Raw genomic sequence first — 19,966 nt, 5'->3', positions numbered from 1 at the left:
GAACCAGAGGCGAAGTCAGTGCAGAGTGTGGTGCGAGGGTAAAGTGAGACATCTGATTAGTGAGAACCCTCCTCACACCCAGCCCACCATGGAGTGGTAACGAGTAGATTCAGCTGACAGAATGACAAATTGAACAAATTGAACAAGTAAAGTTTATTTCATTCTTTATAACTTCTAGAATAAAATATACTTATTTCAAAGTTCTATGTAAATTAGAGTTTCTAACTTTTGTGAAAATAATTTAATTCCATTTGGCCATTGCAAGCCCAAAGAAGAGAAACTAGACAAAGTCAGAAGCTCCGTGATTGGTTCCCAAGCTGGATAGAGCAGGATGTGTTTTTTTCTTTCTACTGTGATTTATGGGAGATTATCCAGTGAGTCTGGGAATTTTAAGAAAAGGCAATTAGGAAGGGGATTAATAATATAAGCAAACGTAGAAGTGAAAAGTTAAAAAAGCTAGAAATTATAATGATTAAGAAACTGGAGGCTGGGCACAATGACTCACGTCTGCAATCCCAGCCTTTTGGGAGGCCAAGGCAGGAAGATTGCTTGAGGCCAGGAGTTCAGGACCAGCCTAGGCAACGTGGTGAGACCCCTCCAAAAAATTAAAAAACATTAACCAGGATTGATGGTGTACCTGTAGTCCCAGCTACTCCAAAGGCTGAGGCAGGAAGATCACTTGAGCGCAGGAGATCAGAGCTGCAATGAGTGGTGATCGTGCCCTTGCACTCCAGCATGGGCAACAGAGTGAGACCGTCTCAGGGAAAAAAAAAAAAAAGGATGAAAAAGAAGCATTGGGTGGTGATATCTTCTGAACAAGCGTTTCTCCGTATATCCATTTGCCCCTTTTCCTAAGGGCAACATTATGCCTTTCTTATCCTCCAAGTATTTGTTTTCTATTGCTGGACTGTTTTGCAAATACAGTTCACCACACTGAGTTCATTTATGATGCAGCTGAAGGAATTCAAAAATTATTGATTCACTCATGTTTTGGTAAACATTTTATGGAGGAAATGATAATATATGCAGATATGTACACAAGCCAATGTACAGTTTTAAAATAATGTTAAAGTGAACATCTGTGTAATCACCCTCCAAATCAAGAAATAGGCAATACTGGCACCCTAATTCTTTCCTTTGATTCGTTTCCAAAGATAAGCACCTTTCTCTCTAATCGCTGTCTTTTATGGTGATCATTTCCTTGCATTATTGAAGAAAAATTTTCCTGCCTAACATGTATCCCTAAACTACTGTAAATATCTGTATGGCTTGGTTTTGAACTTTATATAATTGGAATTTTCATGTATCCTTGTGGTCTTGCTCTTTTTAGTCTACATTATTATTTTTATTTATTTATATATGTATTTTTTTTTTTTTTTTTAGATGGAGTTTCGCTCTTGTTGCCCAGGCTGGAGTGCAGTGGTGCGATCTTGGCTCACTGCAACCTCTGCCTCCCAGGTTCAAGCGATTCTCCTGCCTCAGCTTCCCAAGTAGCTGGGATTACAGACACCCGCCACCACGCCCAGCTAATGTTTTCATATTTTTAGTACAGACAGGGTGTTACCATGTTGGCAAGGCTGGTCTCGAACTCCTGACCTCAGGTGATCCACCCACCTTGGCCTCCCAAAGTACTGGGATTACAGGTGTGAGCCACCGCTCCCAGCCTACTCTACACTATTTTGTAAGATTCATCCGTTGTGTAGCTTAAGTCTATTCATATTCACTGATACCTAATTCACTTTATGAAGGTCTCAGAATGTACTTATCCATTGTGGTGCTGATGGACATTTGAGTTATTACCAGTTCTGGGGAATTACGGAAATTCTTCATGAGCATTCTTGTTCATGTATCCTGGTGCACAAGTGCTTGCCTTTCTGTTGGATATGTGGCAGTGGAATCACTGGCTCATAGGATACATATATTTTTGACTCTACTAGATAATTACAAAGAGTTTTCCAGAGTGGAATGTACTATTAATTTATATATCCTCTTTGGTTTGAGAACTTCTGTTACTCCACAGACCCACTAATCCTTGATATTACCAGATTTATTTTGTCTGTTTGCTGAATGTATAGTGATATCCCCGCGTGGGTTTGTGTTTGCCTAACAGCTAATGAAGTCAAGCACCTCTTTTGTATATGTGTTGGAAATTTGGACATCTTTTTTGGAGTTGCAAGGTTCTCTTCCATTTTGTATTATGCGCTTTTTCTCATTGATCTATAGAATTTTGTTATATATCCTTTTTATTCTGCATATCAAAGGTTATAAAATTTTAGTATAGTCAAATTTATCATAATTTGATTTTACATAGATTTGTTTTTAAATGGACCAGAGAGAGTGGTGTAAATATGTTTTATCTGTAAGTATTTGGTCTACACCATGTGGATTCAGATGTTTTTATACCCATAGTTCACAAATAGGTAGGTACTGATAACAAACACTTCTTCCTATGAAACACTCCCTAATTCTTTCATTCTTCTCTCCCCCTCTAACATAGTACGTAGATAGCTATTTCTGAATTTTATATATATGAGTATTGAAATTTTTTGTCTCTTTTCCTTTGTTAAGTCTGTATGCATTTTACTATTAGTTATAGCAGTGTACTTTCTCCAATAATTAGTTTGGTTTTATACAGAAGAGGATGAGACGTATTTCTCTTCTGTAAAGTGATGAAAACTTTAATATTATTAAAAATGGAAAGTAGACGACTTAAATTGTAGTTGTATATTCATGCACCTACCAAAGAGTGAGATTTTTACTGATTATTTAGGATCTAGGTATCCAGTAATCTCCTGTTGATCTTTTTCTTTCTCCCAAAGATCCCTCATGTCCATGATCAGGAAACGATCCCACCCCAGTGGCAGTGGTGCTAAGAAAGAAAAGGCAACTCAACCAGAAGCAAGTAAGCATCACTTCCATTGGTGTAAGTGCTTGATGGTGTACATTTTGGGGGCAATTCACATGTTTGTTAAGTTCTTTGACAATAAACATGTTGTTGTATAACATTTATAGTATAAAGCACTAAACAGCTATAAGAATGAACCAGTGACCATCATTGCCTTCCTGTAGTTTATTATCCAGAGGAGATAAACACGCACACCTCACTGTAATGAGAGACATAGTGGCAAATATATTTTCATTAAAGGTCAGGGTACCTTGGAGTGTACTGGAGAGAGAGGGAGTAATTCCAAATGAGGGATTTGGGGCAAGACTTCTTAGAGTTGGTAGCAAGTGACCTGGGACTTTGTCAAACACTTAGTATATACTACTACACTGTTGTGTGCTGGCGATACATGATATAGAAGTTACATTCTAGTGTAACCAGGGAGGAAGTAAACAAGTAAATATGTAATTATTTAAATACAATTAAGGAGGAGTACACGGTGCTAAGAGATAGTGGAAGTGGACTGCTGGTGTCTGAAAGTGATGTTCAAGCTGAGTAGTTGTGCCTTTAGAACATTGGGTGGGTTGGGTGGGTGGTGTTTAGGGTAAAACCATTTCAAATAGAGGAGCAGCGGATTCAAAGGTCCAAAGTGTCCAGGAAGGAACTTGGCATATTAGGAAACTGAAAGAAAGTTGATATGGCTGGAACATGGTGGCCAAGAGAGGAGGTCTAATAGGTAGGCAGGATCCAGATTCTGGAGGTCAAGGTCAAGGTTCTGGAATTTCTTCTAAGAGCAGTAGAAGTTTTAAGCAGAGGTATAACATGTTAAGGACAAGAGAATTGTCCTTTAAAAAAATCACACCGGCTGTGAGAGTGAGAAAACAGACTGTAAATGGATGAGGGTGGATGAGGGAAGACTATTGCAGTCATTCAGATGAATGTTGATGGTAGCTTAGATGAGGGTGGTAGCAGCAGGGGTAGAGAGACATGCATGAATTCAGGAACTATTTAGGGAGGTAAAATTCAGAGGACTCTGGTTCATTGGAGATAGAGATATACAGGACAATGATTAGATGGGACTGGAGGGAGAAGGGCCCTCCCATTGAGCAGAGCCAGCGAGTGGCTAGATGCACTGATGTCAGTTTGGTGTGCACCCACAGTGACAGCAAAGGCTTAAAACAAGGGGGCCGGATCTTGGTCCTCTGTGCCGCTGTTCTAATTCCATAGCCTCCATGCAGATTCGGGGCAGATAGCTGCTGTGTTCCAGACTCTTCATCCTCCTTTTTATCCTATTTTGTTAGTATAAACAACATGGTAATGAGTAGCTCATTACCATGCATTGTGACAGCATTTTGCTTTAAATTCTGTTACTTTAAGGATTTAATGTCCCACTCCCTACCTCTACTCTGGCTGTGGTGTTTGAGTTATTTCCACCTCTCTCCCCTGAGCAGATTGCAAGCTCTTTGAGGGTTTACTCTTCTCGGCAGCATCCCCCTGCTTTCATGCATATTGAATGAATTGAAGTTTGGACTCCGTTTTTTGTCTCTTAGCAGGAATCTTGCAGCACCATTACAAATGCAAGCTGATTTCATCTCTAAGAATTGGCTTTCTGTGCCTGCCTTCTGCAATCCTTTGGACTCTATTCCTCTGCACATTAATGGGGCTGTAAGGCAAATTCTGCATTGCACAAGGCATTGCAGGATTCTGAAGCAGTTCCGCCTTTGGTGATTTGCTGGACAGCCCTGCTCTTGGGTTACTGGCTGTTAGCGTTTCCTGATGCTGTAATTTAAATTTTGTTTCAATTTTTTCGGGGGAGACAATTGGTATATCTTAGAGGATTGGGGGAAATTGGAATAAAATGAATTTTCCTTCCAAGTAAATCACATCATCAACTTGTCAACTTTGATAGCACCTTAAATTAAAAGAAAATTATTCTAAAATTTCTTAACCCCAATTTTAGGAGCTATACAGTTTTCTCACAAAATGATATTTATTTATAATTCATGAAATGTGACAGTATTTTCTCACACATCCTTGGGCTACCGGATTGCTATTTTGGGATTCTAAGTAGAGTTACCAATATAGAAGTTGCTCTTGAGATTTTTAGACTGGAGCAACCCTAAAAATCATGCAGCCTTGAATAATGCATACTGTACTCACACGTGGCTGAAGCAGTGCCCTCTCTCTATCTGGCAAGGCAGTTATTTATAGTGTCTTGTTAATAGGTCACACTGATAAAATAGTTGTTGAGTGAATAAATCAATGATTAAATGCATGATGAATTAATGTCAAGCATCAAACATTAGAATTCTCTGTGACACTTTGGGGTTTGCATTTATAACATAGTGACTTGTCTCACATTCACTGTGTTTTCTTTCTTAGGTTAGCATCTTACGATGGCTTTTAACTTACAGTTGATGAGGTTTTCAGAGTTTATAAGTGGGGGAACGTTTACTCCTTACTTATGGCTCTAAAAATCTTCATTGTAAAGAAAGACTGCAGAATATTTTATAGATAGTTTTAAGAATTGAATGTAAGAGATCATTACACTCTGGAGATAATAACTCTGATTTTGACAAGAATGTATTTATTAGGTCAGTTCTGGATTTCAAAAGTATGCCTACTGTTAATCATACATTCAGGTCATTAATTTGTTGGTATTTTCTTGCTTTGCTGTGCCTTGATTTGCTAATCTGTAGAATGGGGATAATAGTACTTCCTATTTCACAGGATTGTTGTGAGAATTAGTGAGTCTCACAATGTGAAAAGTGTTTAGAGTAGTATCCATCACAGAAAATACTCATAATGTTACCATGGAAAAACATGGAAAAGGTACTAGCCATCATGTGGGAGGGGCAAAGGGAATCCTCATCCCACAGGTTCTTGTGATTATTGTAGCTAAGGAAATTTCTTTAACTTTATGACCTGATGTCAGATTTGAACTTAATTCAACTATAATGTATTCTTTAGAAATTTGGTACATCATGGTGGCATAAGATTTTTTTTTAAATTACCTTAAAAAAAAAAAAAGTTAGTGAAATAGTAATCCTGTGGAATTTGGAAATTCATTTTTGTTTCTTCGAGGTAATAGCAGAAGGTTTTATTGAGTAATCAGGTGATGGTTTTGTCTGTGGGTCTTTTTTTTTTTTTTTTTAAGGAACTAACTTATTTTTCAAGTGGATCTTAAAATTTAAGCCCCAGTTAATTACATGTAGCTTTCTGATCCAAGACTGACCTTGAAGCACTAACTCAAAGAGCATTTGATTTTATTTTCCTGTGGCAGTTCAATAACATTAGACCTGTTGTCTTCATTTGTCCCTTTTCTTTAATCTCCAGTATCCTGCATATTTCTATTGTCCTCTTGATTACATGCTTTTGTGAGACAATTACCAACTGTGTGATTGCAGAAAGAATTACAAAACATACCATGAGCTCTCTGTAGGTGATTCTTGCAGATTTATTAGAACTGCTTAACAGTTTAGAAGTTCATATAGATTGCTTTTTGCTAGTTCAAAAACAGGTTCGGCAAGAGAGAAAGCTTGTGTGGCTAACCTCGCATTGCTCTTGTATTGCGCCTGAGTAGGGAATCTGATAAGAATGATTTCTTTTCCTTAAAAGCAATTCGGCCTTTACATTTGAAAAAGACTGAGAAATTAAAGCCTGGTTTATAATCTGTACACAATACAGATAGTGGCACGTCTCTGAATTATCACTATGATTCTGGCAAGCAAATATAAGAAACTACTTTAAATTCCTGCTATGTTAGATGCTGTAGCAGATTTGAATGGTGTTGGCCATAATTCTCCATCTGTCTGCCTTAATTAGTTTTTGTATGGTGCATTTAATTGGGTTTCAGTCATTCCTTACAGAGTGCTAATCTGTTTGTAGGCGGTGTTCCTATTACCATGCAGCTCTTCCTAGACTCAAAATGGCAGACTTTCTGAAAAATCAAATGTTTTAAAAATGTATTTTCTATGGTGAAACCCCATCTCTACTAAAAATACAAAAATTAGCTGGGCATAGTGGCACGCGCCTGTAATCCCAGCTACTCGAGAGGCTGAGGCAGGAGAATTGCTTGAACCTGGGAGTTGGAGGTTGCAGTAAGCCGAGATCGTGCCATTGCACTCCAGCTCTGGGCAACAGAGCAAGACTCCATCTCAAAAAAAAAAAAAAGTATTTTCTAGATTCTCAGGAATAAATCCCACACCCATACCAGATGCTTGGATGGCAGATCTGGGTTTTATCTCCCTGGGTTTTGAATAGGGTCGGCAAAAGCACTGTGTGGTTCACAACACATATGCAGATAATTGAATTGAGTGAGTGAGTGAGTGAGTGAGTGAATGAAGGAATGAATGATTGAATTAATGAATGAATTTCTACCCATCATAATTTACTTATCTGTTCCTTTGTTGATGTTTGTGAACCATCAGAAGAAGCTGCCCAAGACAATGCTGCTTAAGGGCACATGATTGATCAACCCACAGTTTAGTCATCTTTCATTTACTGGTAGATGAGCTCTAACTTTGGTGATCATATTTCCCATGTTGCTTGGCAAAAGATACTTGTTTTGACTTCTATATCTGAAAACTGTTGTTTAGATGTTGAGAGACTTTAATTCTCAGCATTTCAATGGCTTCTGAGGTTGACAATTCTCTTTGAAGTTAGGACGGTATCAGAAAATCTAGGTTATACAGTGAATATGGCAGTGATCCCTCTTTGTGGACCTGTAGAGATGAGGATAACGGAAACTTCTGGTCTCTCTTAGTTGCTCCCCTAGGCACTTACACAAGAGGAATGGCTACCCAGGGTTGAAATGGAGTCTGGCCTTGTAGCAGAAAAAGAAGCCATAATAAGGCCTCCTTATTGCAAAGCCTGATACTGGAGCTAATTAGCTTGGGGATGCAGTAGTGATTGCCTGCATTTAGAAGCCAGCCTTTGGGGTTTAGTCATTTCTACTCAACATTTAGAAGCCAGCTTTTGGGGTTTAGTCATTTCTACTCAAATCGTAAAGACATTAGTAGCCATTTAAAGCAGAAACTTCAGAAGCCAATAGTCAGTAGAGACTTGTTGACTGCCCACCATATTGCCAGGCAGTGTAGAGTCTATTAAAGACGATAATTGAAAGGTCCCTATGAGATAAACTCAAATATGTAGGCTTCAGTGAGCTAGATGGAGGTAAACACAAGACCTAGAACTGCATTAATGGTGATAAATGTTCTGAAATGGTTCTGTGATTTTGCTCAAGCTATTCTACAAGAGAGACATTTCACTTTTCTGATCAACAGGTTTAAGTTCACCTCAGTTACATTCATCCAATTGATACATATCTCCACCTCTTTTTTATTTATGTATTTATTTTTTTTGCAGCAAAGTAGTGGCAAGTTTAAACAATAGATAGTTGAATTTTAAAATCAAATGTAATTACTTAATTGCAATTATTGCTACATGTGTGTTTTCTTTTAACAGTGACAATTTAAAAAGACTTGAGAAAGGTTTGCTTAAATGTTTCCTTTCCATATGATTCCTAAACAAAAGATGGCAATTTAAAATAGATTTTATTTACTTGCTGTTTGTCTTTTGACTATAGACTTATTCCAACAAGAAAACATCTATTTCATCTTTTTTTCCCCTAATGGATTTCTGGTAGTTGTTTTTTTGGGCGGGGCTGATTTCTTTGACATAGGATGTACAGTAAGTTGTAAAACATCTTTGAGACAAAGATTATTTGGGATTAGGCACAAAGTTGGGATTTTAAAGACCTAGAAAAATGTTGACAAATGAACAAAGTCTACTTTGTTGACAGAGGCAAGACAATATTGACTTGGATCCAGGCTACAGATTTTATAATTCTTATTTTCTGATCAGATTTTTTTCTGTAAAATTTTCCTTTAAATGTTGCTACCTGATAGCTATTAACCTTAGTAAATTTTAGTGTTCTGCAACTGTGAATGAAAAATGACTGTGATTAATCACATAGTGTAATTTTTCCAAGTGACCAAAAAATAGGAAGTAGCTGTTTTCTTGTAACATAAGAGGATTTATGTATGTGTTCTTTGAACAGCTGAAGAAGTCACAGATCTAAAGAGGCAAGCAGTTGAAGAGATGATGGATAGAATTAAAAAGGGAGTTCATCTTAGACCCGTTAATCAGACAGTCAGACCGAAGACAAAGGTATGGAGTAACTAAATGCTTTTTTTCCCTGCTTGATATTTCCTTTTTTAAATGTACAAATTTGAAATTTGATGAAAACTGCATCAGAACTCACTGTCAAATCTTAGGATAAAGCTAATGTGTCACAAAAACTTTTACTTTCACATAAGCATGTTTCAGGAGGATCCATGGTGAACCTAAATCAGTATAAAATGGAAGCTATGTTATTTTGGGGGTGCTGTCGTCTCATTACAAGAGACAGTGATATGAACTGTTACACCAAACAAATAACAATTATCACATCCTTTCTTTTGATTCCTGATTCTTTTGTGTGATTCTACTGATTATCTACTATGCGCCAGATACTGTTTTAGGCACGGGGGATAAAGTAGTGAACAAAATAGGCAAAAACCCTCGCCTTTCTGAGGCTTCTATTATAGTGGACGGAATCACATAATAATAACAGCAGAAAACTAGGACAACTTTGGGGAAAATAGTGAGACTTATATGATTGTTTTTCATTAATTTCACAAATGTTTTCCAAGTCACTTCAAAGAGAAAAACTCTTCTAAACTAGACCACAGCGAGTGCTCCAGGATCTGTGAAGGCGCTTAAGAGTCCCTTTCATGATCTCTGTATATCTGTTACATTTAAATAAGCCCAATAATAGTTTTAAACATTTTTCTTGAAAAATATTCTTTCTCCTCTCTAATTAGGTATGAACTGACCGGTTCTTTCTCTTCTTCCACTTCCCCTTCTTCCTTCCCCTTCTTCACTAACCTTTATGGTTTGGTTATTTCTCCCTCTCAAGGGTGCCCTGCCTCAACTGCATGAACGTCCCCCAGTGTTATGACTGTTCAGTACACATTCTGAGGGTTTTGTCTTTTTTTCTTTCTTTCTTTTTTCTTTTAGACGGAGTCTCACTCTGTCACCAGGCTAGAGTGCAGTGGCGCAATCTCGGCTCACTGCAACCTCTGCCTCCCGTGTTCAAGCGATTCTTCTGCCGCCGCCTCCCAAGTAGCTGGGACTACTGGCGCCCGCCACCAAGCCCAGCTAATATTTGTATTTTTAGTAGAGACGGGGTTTCACCATGTTGGCCAGGATGGTCTTGATCTCTTGACCTCGTGATCTGTCCGCCTTGGCCTCCCAAAGTGTTGGGATTACAGGCGTGAGCCACAGCGCCTGGCCTCTGATGGGTTTTCTAGGTTGCCACTTTGTCACAGGCAGGCAAAATAGCCATGTAAGGTGAGAGGGGCTATAGTGTGGGCTGTATGTGTGAAAGGATTGGAAAGAGGGAAAGAATACTCAACTGCAAGAGTAAATTTACATCTAAGGAAACAGAAGCTTCAGCCAACCACGTAAAATAGTTCAGTCTTGTGCCAGTGATCTGAAAGCAGTTTTCTAAGTAAAGGATGAAATGTAAAACTAGAGGAGAAGCTGAGTGTGTAGAATGATCTGGCACAGCTGGCCCAGTGCTGGTGTCTGGCAAGAGAGTGAAGAGCAGAGCTGTTGGAGTTGGGCCCTGGCACTGTCACCCAGCTTCCCCACACTTCTTCTCTTCAAGATGGGGACAGCACCTGTCTTATCTGACACATGGGGTTGTTGTCAAGATCAAATGGAATAAAGTGTGAAAATACTTTAAAATGAAAGGTCTGAGTGCCACCTTTGAAAAAGAATCCGTTTTTATGACTTTCACATCACCACTAATTATGGAAAGAATAAGCAAAACCAAACTATTACTAGAAAAAAACGCAATGCCATAAAGAAGCAAAATTAGTTTCAAAAGAGAAAGATTGAAAACTTCTTAAATCATAAGCAATGTTCCATACATACTTTCATTTTCAGAATATCACTTTGTGCTTTTTCTTTCTTCCCATGACTCTTCCTGCAGTTACACATTATTTAATGTCAATTCAAAATCTGGGAAGCAACTGAGCAAGGATCAGTGGACGACTGGGTTTTCTTGATGGTAATCTTAAACTGTGCAGATATAGTGCTGAATGACCTGGTCAATAACCTTTAAAACAAATGGTCGCTGCATGCTTGAGGACAGACGTCTTCCCCTAGTACCATCAGGGGCTTTCCTGAAATGTCACAGATGGTGATATTTTGTGGTCCAGGGTTCAAAAGGCTTGCACAGTCAGAGGGCAGCCTGAGTGGCATGGCAGCACTTTCGGGTATGCCTAAAGGCAAGGCATTTGTTTGAATGTCACAGCTTATCACCTGAAGGGTTGACCTGCAGAAGTCAAGCCTGCCTTGAGAATATTAATTTAACCACTTATTTTCTAAATTCCTTTGGTGGTGGTGTTGGTGCCAGTGTGGTTGAAATTCGTGTCTTAGTGCTTATTGACTGGCACTAAGGGCATGTGTATTTCACAGAAAATCTGCGCTATGAGAGCTGAATGCCTTAGCTTTGTACATGAGCAGCAAACCTCTCTCTCTCTTACTTCTCTGTTTTTAAAATTTGAAGTAGGATCTTGTTTTAAATTCTGTTTTGAGAGGAAAGGATTATAGGTTGCTGTTGACTCACTCTCATTTTTTGATGAGAGAGAGTATAACCTTACTTCTTCTCCAGGAATAAGAGGCTCAAGGGGTTCTTTTCGCTATGTCTGGCAAGTTTCCCCTTCATCTCTATCCTTCGTGAAAGGAAGTGGTACGAGGGAGATCAGAAGTCTTTCCTGAGCTTACTTTTCATGAGGTTCTCATGCTAAATTTTCCCTCCATTAAATTAGTTGAGTGATCTGCAGAGATCATTAGGCATTGTGGAGCAGGCAAATCATACCCAGAATTTTACTTCAAATTGTTTTGTCCATGGTATGGCCAGAAGAGAGCTGAGCTTGTAATCAAGACACCTAACTCAAATACTACCTTGCTCAAGCCTGACTTTCCCTCCAAGATGAGGGATTGGACTACACCTCCTCTGAGGTCTGTGGCTGCTCTGGCAGCCAGCCTTGCTAACTTTCTCCTGTAGCCAGGTTCTTTGCTGGTCCCTGCTCTCTGGACTCTGTCCTCTTGTGAAATTCTTACATGTCAGGCCCCTGTAAGCTGACCTCCTCCCATAGCTTGTGGAGCTGAGAGAGGTTTTCTGCCCTGTGGCTTGCTTCTGCTCTGTACTGCCTTCTTCCTAGTCCCTGCTTGCTGGCAGAGTCCAGCAATGCAGGTGGAGAACAGTTTACTGTAAGAAGCTCTGAATAATTTGGAATCAGACCTTTGAAATCTGATGTTTACCAAATCTTCTCTATGATAATAATCAAGAGGTAACAATATGGTATTTAGAAGAGGGTAGCTTGTCTCCTTTTGCTTTGAATATAACTTTTTTGTTTATATTCTTTTTTGTTTAACTGCTACTTGAGAGCACTAACATGGCTAGTATTTTTTCCTAACCTTAAGACATAGACCTAATTTAAAAATATACATAGTCATATATATTACCAATATAAGGCTACTAATACTTTGCCATGTAAAAATCATTGTTTAGTATCTTAAAACTGAATTACTCAGTAATTTTTCTTTCTTTTTAAAATTATAGCCAGAATCTTCTAAAGGCTGCGAAAGTGCAGTGGATGAACTAAAAGGAATACTGGTAAGAATAGATTTCGGTTTATTGTTTAGCTAATGGGGAAATGAAAGGAGAGTATTTTAAAATCTGTTGTTTGGTGAGTTGTTTGTGGTGTGTTTTATTCCCATTTACAATTAGCCTCATCTTTGGCCAGTTTGATTGTGCTTACAGACTGCTCTATCACATATGTTAATAATGTATCAAATAACACTATGCTGTTTTTATTCTGAAAGAGTGGTTACACTTTCACCAAAGTCATGGTTTCCTGTTCTTGCCCTCCAATCCCGGCATCACAACTTGAAGATGAAGTATCTGGTCATATGTAAGGATCCGTACATGTTGATGAAAAACAGAAATACAATAGATGAATAATGCTTTGCTTTGAAGCCTAAAAGGAGAATCCTAAATGTGAAGCTAAGCGCCTCTCCAAATATCTTCGTAACAGGGTCACAGTCTGCCTTTCCTCACAGTCGAAACAATTATTTGATGATAAATTGAGGAATAAAATAAGAGGCCCTTTTTTTATGTTACTAATTTTATTTTCTGACGGTTGGAGAGCATGCTTTGTGTCCCTTTCTAGTCATATTTTTGCTTTTCAAACTGTGAGCTTTTGCCAGTGGAATCAGTGGCTACAGCACTCTCCAGCAGTTGCTGTCAGAGACAGATGCCTCACTTAGAAAATGTTTCAGATACTAAGAGCTCTATTCTCAGATCCTGTTACAGTCCCAATCCCAGTTATTATGCACAGTAAGTCAACAAACATGGGGGCGGAGGTACAGGACTGAATACTCGCATGTTTGTTGTTGCTGTGCTAATTATGCATTGCATGTAGACATCCACATAATTGTGGTAAACAAGATTATTTTCATCAAGCATGTCTTTAAACAGTAGACTTAACCCAGAATGGCTTAATTAGTTTGCTTTAGTTTTAAGTGAGTGGGATTAGCACTGAAGAGAGGTGTATCACTGGCTAACAGTGGTGGCCTACCTACAGAATAATGTTTTAAAGCCATTGAAAAAGCATGTGGTGATTATCTAATGGATTCTTTGATCAGAAAAGTCTGTTATTCAGTGTTCTATTAAGGAGAACTCCCTATGACAGTCTCTTTTGTTATGTTTGTGTTATAATGCTAATTCATATTCATAAAGATGTCCCCTGGGGCACAGTTCTGGTCAACAGTGAAAGAGTAGACTATACTGAGTTTGACTTTTTAAAAATTAGGTTAATTTTGAAAATCAGACGTTTCTATAGGTACATATGATAGTATTTGATTAGCCAAGATATCCCATTCTCTGAGAATGCTGGATGGTAACAAGTTTACTGAATTACAGCATTACTCTTAAATACCTTATTCACCATAATTTTGTGCCACTTTAAGGAGAGAAATTCGTGAAATAATTTATAAATTATAAAAAAGTTTAAGACATCTTTTTTAATGCAAATTGCCCCCATCCTTCTTGCCTTGGATCTATCTTTAGATCTCACCACCTTACCTGGCATTAATGTATCACTAGGAGTTACTACCCTGACCATATTATTTCTTTACCTTAAGTTTTTTGATTCTCTCCCCTACTCTTTGCCAAGTGGCAGTTCTCCTCTTCCCCCATAGAAGTTTCTTTGAGGGAGGATGGACTATTTGTAATTCCCTGTCACCTGGAGCCTATAAACCACACACATTCTTATAAAAAAGAGAAAAAGAAAGCTCCTAGCTCAACCTGCCAGACGTTTGGGTCTTTAGTGGTGCTTGTTGCTGAAGTTCAGATTAGTTCGATTATTGAAGTTAGTACCCTGTAAAACACATGGTGCCAACCTCACAATCAAGGCATGTAAGAAACAATTAAGACGAACACGAAAAGCCTGTGTTTTGTGTACTGAAAAACACAAGCACTGGTACCAGGGGTTGTCAAGAAACCAAGAAACACTGTGGTTGGTTCTACTGTGGAACAGAACCGGAAAGAAGCTCAGTGTGGGTTATTTTTTGATGAAATGGAATGTGACCCAAGTTGTAAGACTTAGTGATTTGGCCTTCTGCTAAGTTAGCCCACAGGTAGAAAACAAGTCTCTGGTTTGAGGGAGTTTCAAAGCCCTATTCTATTTTCTGAGTTGAACAATTTTCAAGCCAGTTTTTAATGTCTCAGTATTGACTGACCTCTTTTTTCCAAACCTACTTCCACTAAGTTTTAAAGCTGGGTATTTTGTAGATAAAAATATGTATAGTCCATTTCTCATAGTCACAAAAGGTTTTGAGGTTTAGGAAATGAAACCTTTTGAGTCACCCCAGTTACTTAAAAAGCCACTGTAAGTGACAGTGGTGATTTCTGAAGAATAGATTGATACAAATCAAAATTCTCTTCTCAATTTCAGTTGGCTGTAAATCAAAGAACTTAAATCAACTTTTAAAAAATTATATTATGGGTCTTTTTCAGACATCTTCAGTTTTCCAGAATACCCAGAAGTTTTTGAATAGTTAATTTTGCCTGACAATTAGATTAGTCAGTATTATGAACATTTGACTAGTGTGGGGCCTCAGATTGTTAAATGATCACAGTGGTTTGAAGCAGAAAAAGAGTATTGGTTTCGGACTTGGGAAATCTAAGTGCTAGTTCCAGCCCTATCAATGACTTATTGTGGGACCTGTCCCCAGACCCTGAGGCTCCCTGAGTTTGAATTCTCTTTTCTGTAAAGTGAAGGAATTATATGTACCACAGTTTCTCAGTTAATTTCTGATTCCCAAATTTTATGTTTCTAATATAAAGAGATAACTAAAATAGTCTTGGTATTTTATTAGCTGAGTTCTTCGTCATTTCAGTTGAGAGTCACGCAGAAACCTGTCTTTCCTCCACAATTGCCCTTGTATTGAAAGTTTACTCATATATTAGCTGAAGCCACCACATCTATCAGTAAATGGAGAAAGAAGTTGGGGATTCAAGGGTTAGAACGTGGAAAATGGATTCCTTCAGTAATTAGGTATGATGAGAGAGTAGCTTACTAAAGTCAAGAATTTGAGGAAATAATGCCATTATCCAAATAAAAAGCTAGAAAATATTGTGAAAGATACATTCATCAATAAAAGATATCCTTGAAAGGTATGTATGTATATACGAATACACACATAAGTTTTCCTTGAATTAAATCAAGCCATTGAGAAAAATTACACAGTGTCCTTGCTATTGAAACAATGTAGTAGTTTTACAACTTATTTTAGTAGTGATGACCTTATGTTTTTCAAGTATCTGTTTACAAATGATAGAGATGGTAAGTTTTAAAAAATTATTAATACAAATGATATGGGAATAGTTGTTGTAGTACTTTTTTCAAATGTAAAGTGGCTATGGTTCTATTTTTTGTATCTTGTCAGTATCGGTCATACCTCACGGTGTGACTCTTCTACACATAGAAGCATATCAGCAATGTTAAAGAAACCAGATTTTAATGATAAAATAAGCCATTAAAGTGTTACATGTGATGTGATAGACCTTTTAATATATTTAATGAATTTTCACAATAAATGAAAAGCAAAAAGAGATACTTCTAGGGAAAAAATTTGTATGCCTGATTAAAATATGAGCCTTATTTAAGTCTTTTGCAAACCAGTTGATTAGGCAGCTGACAGCAAAATAATATAATCTCCTAATCTTGTTATGTCAGTTTCTTCCCTGACAACAGGTTACTTTTCTATAACTTTAAGCAGTTAGGGAGAAACTTCCCTAAACAAAATAACATAACCTCTGTTATATGAGATTTTTAACCATTTGATTTTATAAGCACCTTTTTTGTTTTTTGTTTTATAGGCTAAAGAAGAAACAAGGGTTACCATTTTTAGCCACTAGAATTCTTAGAATCCTTCAGGTAGTTGGCAGGCAGGGAGGGAGCAGGATTAAGGCAAGTCTTTAGTGAATTCACACATTACAGAGGCTGGGAAGGTTTTTAGCCTTGGTGGACAAAAGCTGCCTTTTGGCTCTGGCATGAAGTCTGGCAAGTTACACCAGACTTGAGGTTCTTATTTCCTCTGATCAAAAGATTATGGTTCTCCTGCCTTCCTCTCCCTCCGCTGCCTCCCAAGTATATGGCACAGTTGAGAAGGACCATTTCAAAGAAATAATGGGCATCTCTTATGAAAGACTTGTTGATGTATTAAATCCTTATATATCACTGAGAAATACGTCCCCCAGTGTTCTGTACAGACACTTGACTAGTAATGGAGATGGAAAACCATAGCTCTCACTCTGTAAACATACTTCTCAGAGGAGCCAGAGCAGGGAAACATGGATCTTTCTCTGTCTTCTTGAAAGCCAGTATCAGTTTCAGCAGGAGTACAGATTTATAGCATCTCTTGTTTCCTTCAGTGTCTTCTGGGCCCTGAATAATACATTAACTGTCCCCTGTGTTAGGAATGTGGAGTTAAGATGCCGACCCTTGCTTGCCTGTCTGTATGATTATAACTTTCCTTTCATACTGAAGTCAAGATGTGCTCAGTGCAGCCCTTCTTTGGGTCAGCCCCTGGAGAGCATTATGTGCCTCCTTTGACAGCTACGACGCCACGGACATCAGGTGTGCAGCCAGGGTCACCCTCTGAAGGATCAGTCACACATTTTTCAGTGCCGCTGTGATTTCAGTTTAGTAGCTTGTGGCTGCCATATAAAGATACCCTTCTAAGGTGAGTTTAATATATCAATTCTCTTCTCCACCCAGTCAACACACATCAGTCTTAATCGTCGATATGCAGGTACCTTCCCACTGATGAATTTCATACAGTCACCTCTTCCAGAAGTGTTCTTGTACTGTTCTTCTGAAACAAAAGCTAGCATTTACACCATCAGTAGCATCTTCTTAAATGATCCAACACTCTGTCTTGTTGAAAATGTGCACATTTAAAAAATATTAATATATAGCAAATTCATTTTGTTTCATAATTCCATTCAAATTCTGGTAATGTTTTCATGGTTTGATTTTTGTATTCTTTTGTATGTTGTATTAAGACATTAACCTTTTGTTTTGTTTTGTTTTCACTTTAGGGGACACTTAACAAATCCACTAGTTCAAGAAGCTTAAAATCCCTTGACCCTGAAAACAGTGAAACTGAGTTAGAAAGGATTTTGCGTCGCAGAAAGGTGACAGCAGAAGCAGATAGCAGTAGTAAGCCGGTTTGAATTCTCCACAGTCCTTCTCTTCATCTCTGAAACATCTTCTTCTAAGTCTCTTTTAACATGAAACAAGCTTTTAAAATTATTATTAAAATATTTATTTTAATGTGAGTGAGAAGTATGGGATGGGTAAAGATATTTATGGATATCTCATAAGAACTCTTAGATATTTTTATTTATTGGTATGTTTATTTATTTGTAAGTAACCAGGTATTTATAGATCTGCTTTGTTTAATGCAAGATGCCTTTGTGTAAAGACATTCCGGAAGAGTTTTGGCAACAATATAGCGTGAAATACAGGCTCTGGAGCCAGACCGCCCAAGTTTGGGTCCTAGTTCTCTTGTATACTAGCTGGTTGCCCTTAAGCAAATTACTCAACCTCTTTGTGCCTCAGTTTCTTCATCTATAAAATGAGAATAATAAAAACACTGCTTCATAGGATTATTCTAAAGATTAAGTCAATATGTGAAAAATGCTCAGCAATGTGCATGGCATGAAATAAGCACACAATAATTAGTAGTTGCAGTAGAAATTACACATCAGTTACAAATGCAAGAAAATCATCCTTACTTTTTGTATCCCTTTAGCTTAATGTGCCTACTTGTGAACTGAGTGACTGGGAAATTCCAGCTCTGTCACCAACTATAATGTACCTACCATCTGAGCAAATCTCGAGCTCACAGTTTGTATTTGTGTGACATTAGGTCTGTATTAGGCCTCAAAATATTTCTAGAACTGTGCGTGTCTTCAGTGGTTTCATCAGCTCGGTCATGGGAATTAATGGAAACCTTTATGAGATTTCCCCTTGTGGCCAGGTAGGCGGCCGACTTCAAAAAACTACCTTAAAGTAAAATTAATCAGCAACCACGGCTAATGGGCTGAGGCTTCTAGATTGAGTTCAGTCAGCTTCAAGTCGTCTATCATAACAGTTTAAATCTGGAAAATACTGAGTCACATTGACCAAATTTAAGTAGCTAGAATATTAAAGATGGGTTTTTGAACATCAAGTTCTAATGTTCAGAGAGAGATATACTCAGACAATTGAGTAAACGGATTCCTCGAATCCAGAGTGGCTTCATACCAACCAAACTTCTGTTATAAAAAAAGGAAACTTTTGTTTTCTTCTTTAAAAAAAAAAATCAGCCATTCAGTTTTAGGTTGGTTTGGAGGTTCTATTATTAAAATCTTACAAAGATTCTCCCCACTACTGTGCCCCCCAAAACAACTACCTCAGGAAAATTAAGGGGGTGTCACAGCATTTTTTTTTCTTAGGATGGCTTTGTGAGCATTATGCAGCCTCCACGTAACATACAATCGTTATTCATTTTGTGACTTAATCAGTGCTTGAGTCATCCTTTTCATCATTTCAGCCTTAAAGTGCTCATGTAAACACTGCTATTTTTAAGGACTTTGTTGATGTGCCGTTTTAGTGCTCTGTCGTTCACATTTTGTGTTTTGCCACTGGCTTTTTTGTTCTTCCAGAAACATTCTTACTTCACTCACAAATTTGGTCAAAATGTGCAACACTCACATTTCAGAGTTAGTTTTCAATGGAAGAAGTGAGCAAAGGTTTTTATTTTAGTTAATACGGAAATTTGAATATTTCAGAGTACAGAAAGGAACACATTTCGTGTACATGGTGGGAATCTTTCATTTTATGTATTATATTCCACCAATATACAAATATTTGTATTATTTTAGGGCAGTTAGAATAGAAAATGCATATTCAGTAGAACCATTAATAAATGAATAGAAAAATGAGAACTCATTGGTGAGGTAGAGAGCAAATACACGCTAAGAGAGTGACTTGTAATTGAGTAGAAATTTCCTTTGAGTTTCCTAATAGCCAAAGCAAAAGAAAAAAAAGGAAGGAAACAAACTAACAAACTCTTATCATCTAAAAAAGAAATCATACCAATTTTAGGTGGTAAAACATTTTCTATTATCAAACTAGAGGTGACTTTTACCATGTGAGTATTTTTACAAAGGCTGTGGAGGGACAAAGTGAAAATTCTATGGGGGAACCTAAGGAAGAAAGTAAAGCCGCAGAGCTGCATGGGGGGAGTCAGGTGACAGAGGTGAGGAGTTGGATAGGTTGGCGTCTCAGGTACTTGAATCTCTGGGGTGGTTTTCTTCTGCCCACTAAGGCTTATGGGAAAGTAAATGTGAGGTCACCAGTAGAGAAAGGAAACATCAGAAGAGAGACAGCCTGAGATTTTGCAGAGCTA

General features: G+C 37.9%; 1 protein-coding gene across 4 annotated transcripts in view; it reads left to right on the top strand.

Moving 5' to 3' along the window:
* The window catches only part of SHTN1 (shootin 1), a 124,334-nt gene that overhangs the window by 84,799 nt on the left and 19,569 nt on the right, over window positions 1-19,966 (top strand). For 3 of the 4 annotated variants that reach the window (XM_017871251.1, XM_017871253.1, XM_017871252.1), the window contains exons 12-15: window positions 2,820-2,902; window positions 8,946-9,055; window positions 12,564-12,617; window positions 17,610-17,730. In XM_017871251.1, the coding sequence (XP_017726740.1) occupies window positions 2,820-2,902; window positions 8,946-9,055; window positions 12,564-12,617; window positions 17,610-17,730 (368 nt within the window). The remainder of the gene's footprint in view (window positions 1-2,819; window positions 2,903-8,945; window positions 9,056-12,563; window positions 12,618-17,609; window positions 17,731-19,966) is intronic. The other variant, XM_017871255.1, reaches the window with a different exon arrangement.

The sequence above is a fragment of the Rhinopithecus bieti genome, unplaced genomic scaffold (assembly GCF_001698545.2).
Source record: "Rhinopithecus bieti isolate Rb0 unplaced genomic scaffold, ASM169854v2 scaffold_5982, whole genome shotgun sequence".
Taxonomy (NCBI): domain Eukaryota; kingdom Metazoa; phylum Chordata; class Mammalia; order Primates; family Cercopithecidae; genus Rhinopithecus; species Rhinopithecus bieti.
The sequence above is the reverse complement of the archived record's forward strand: the minus strand, read 5'-3'. Positions and strand labels throughout refer to the sequence as shown.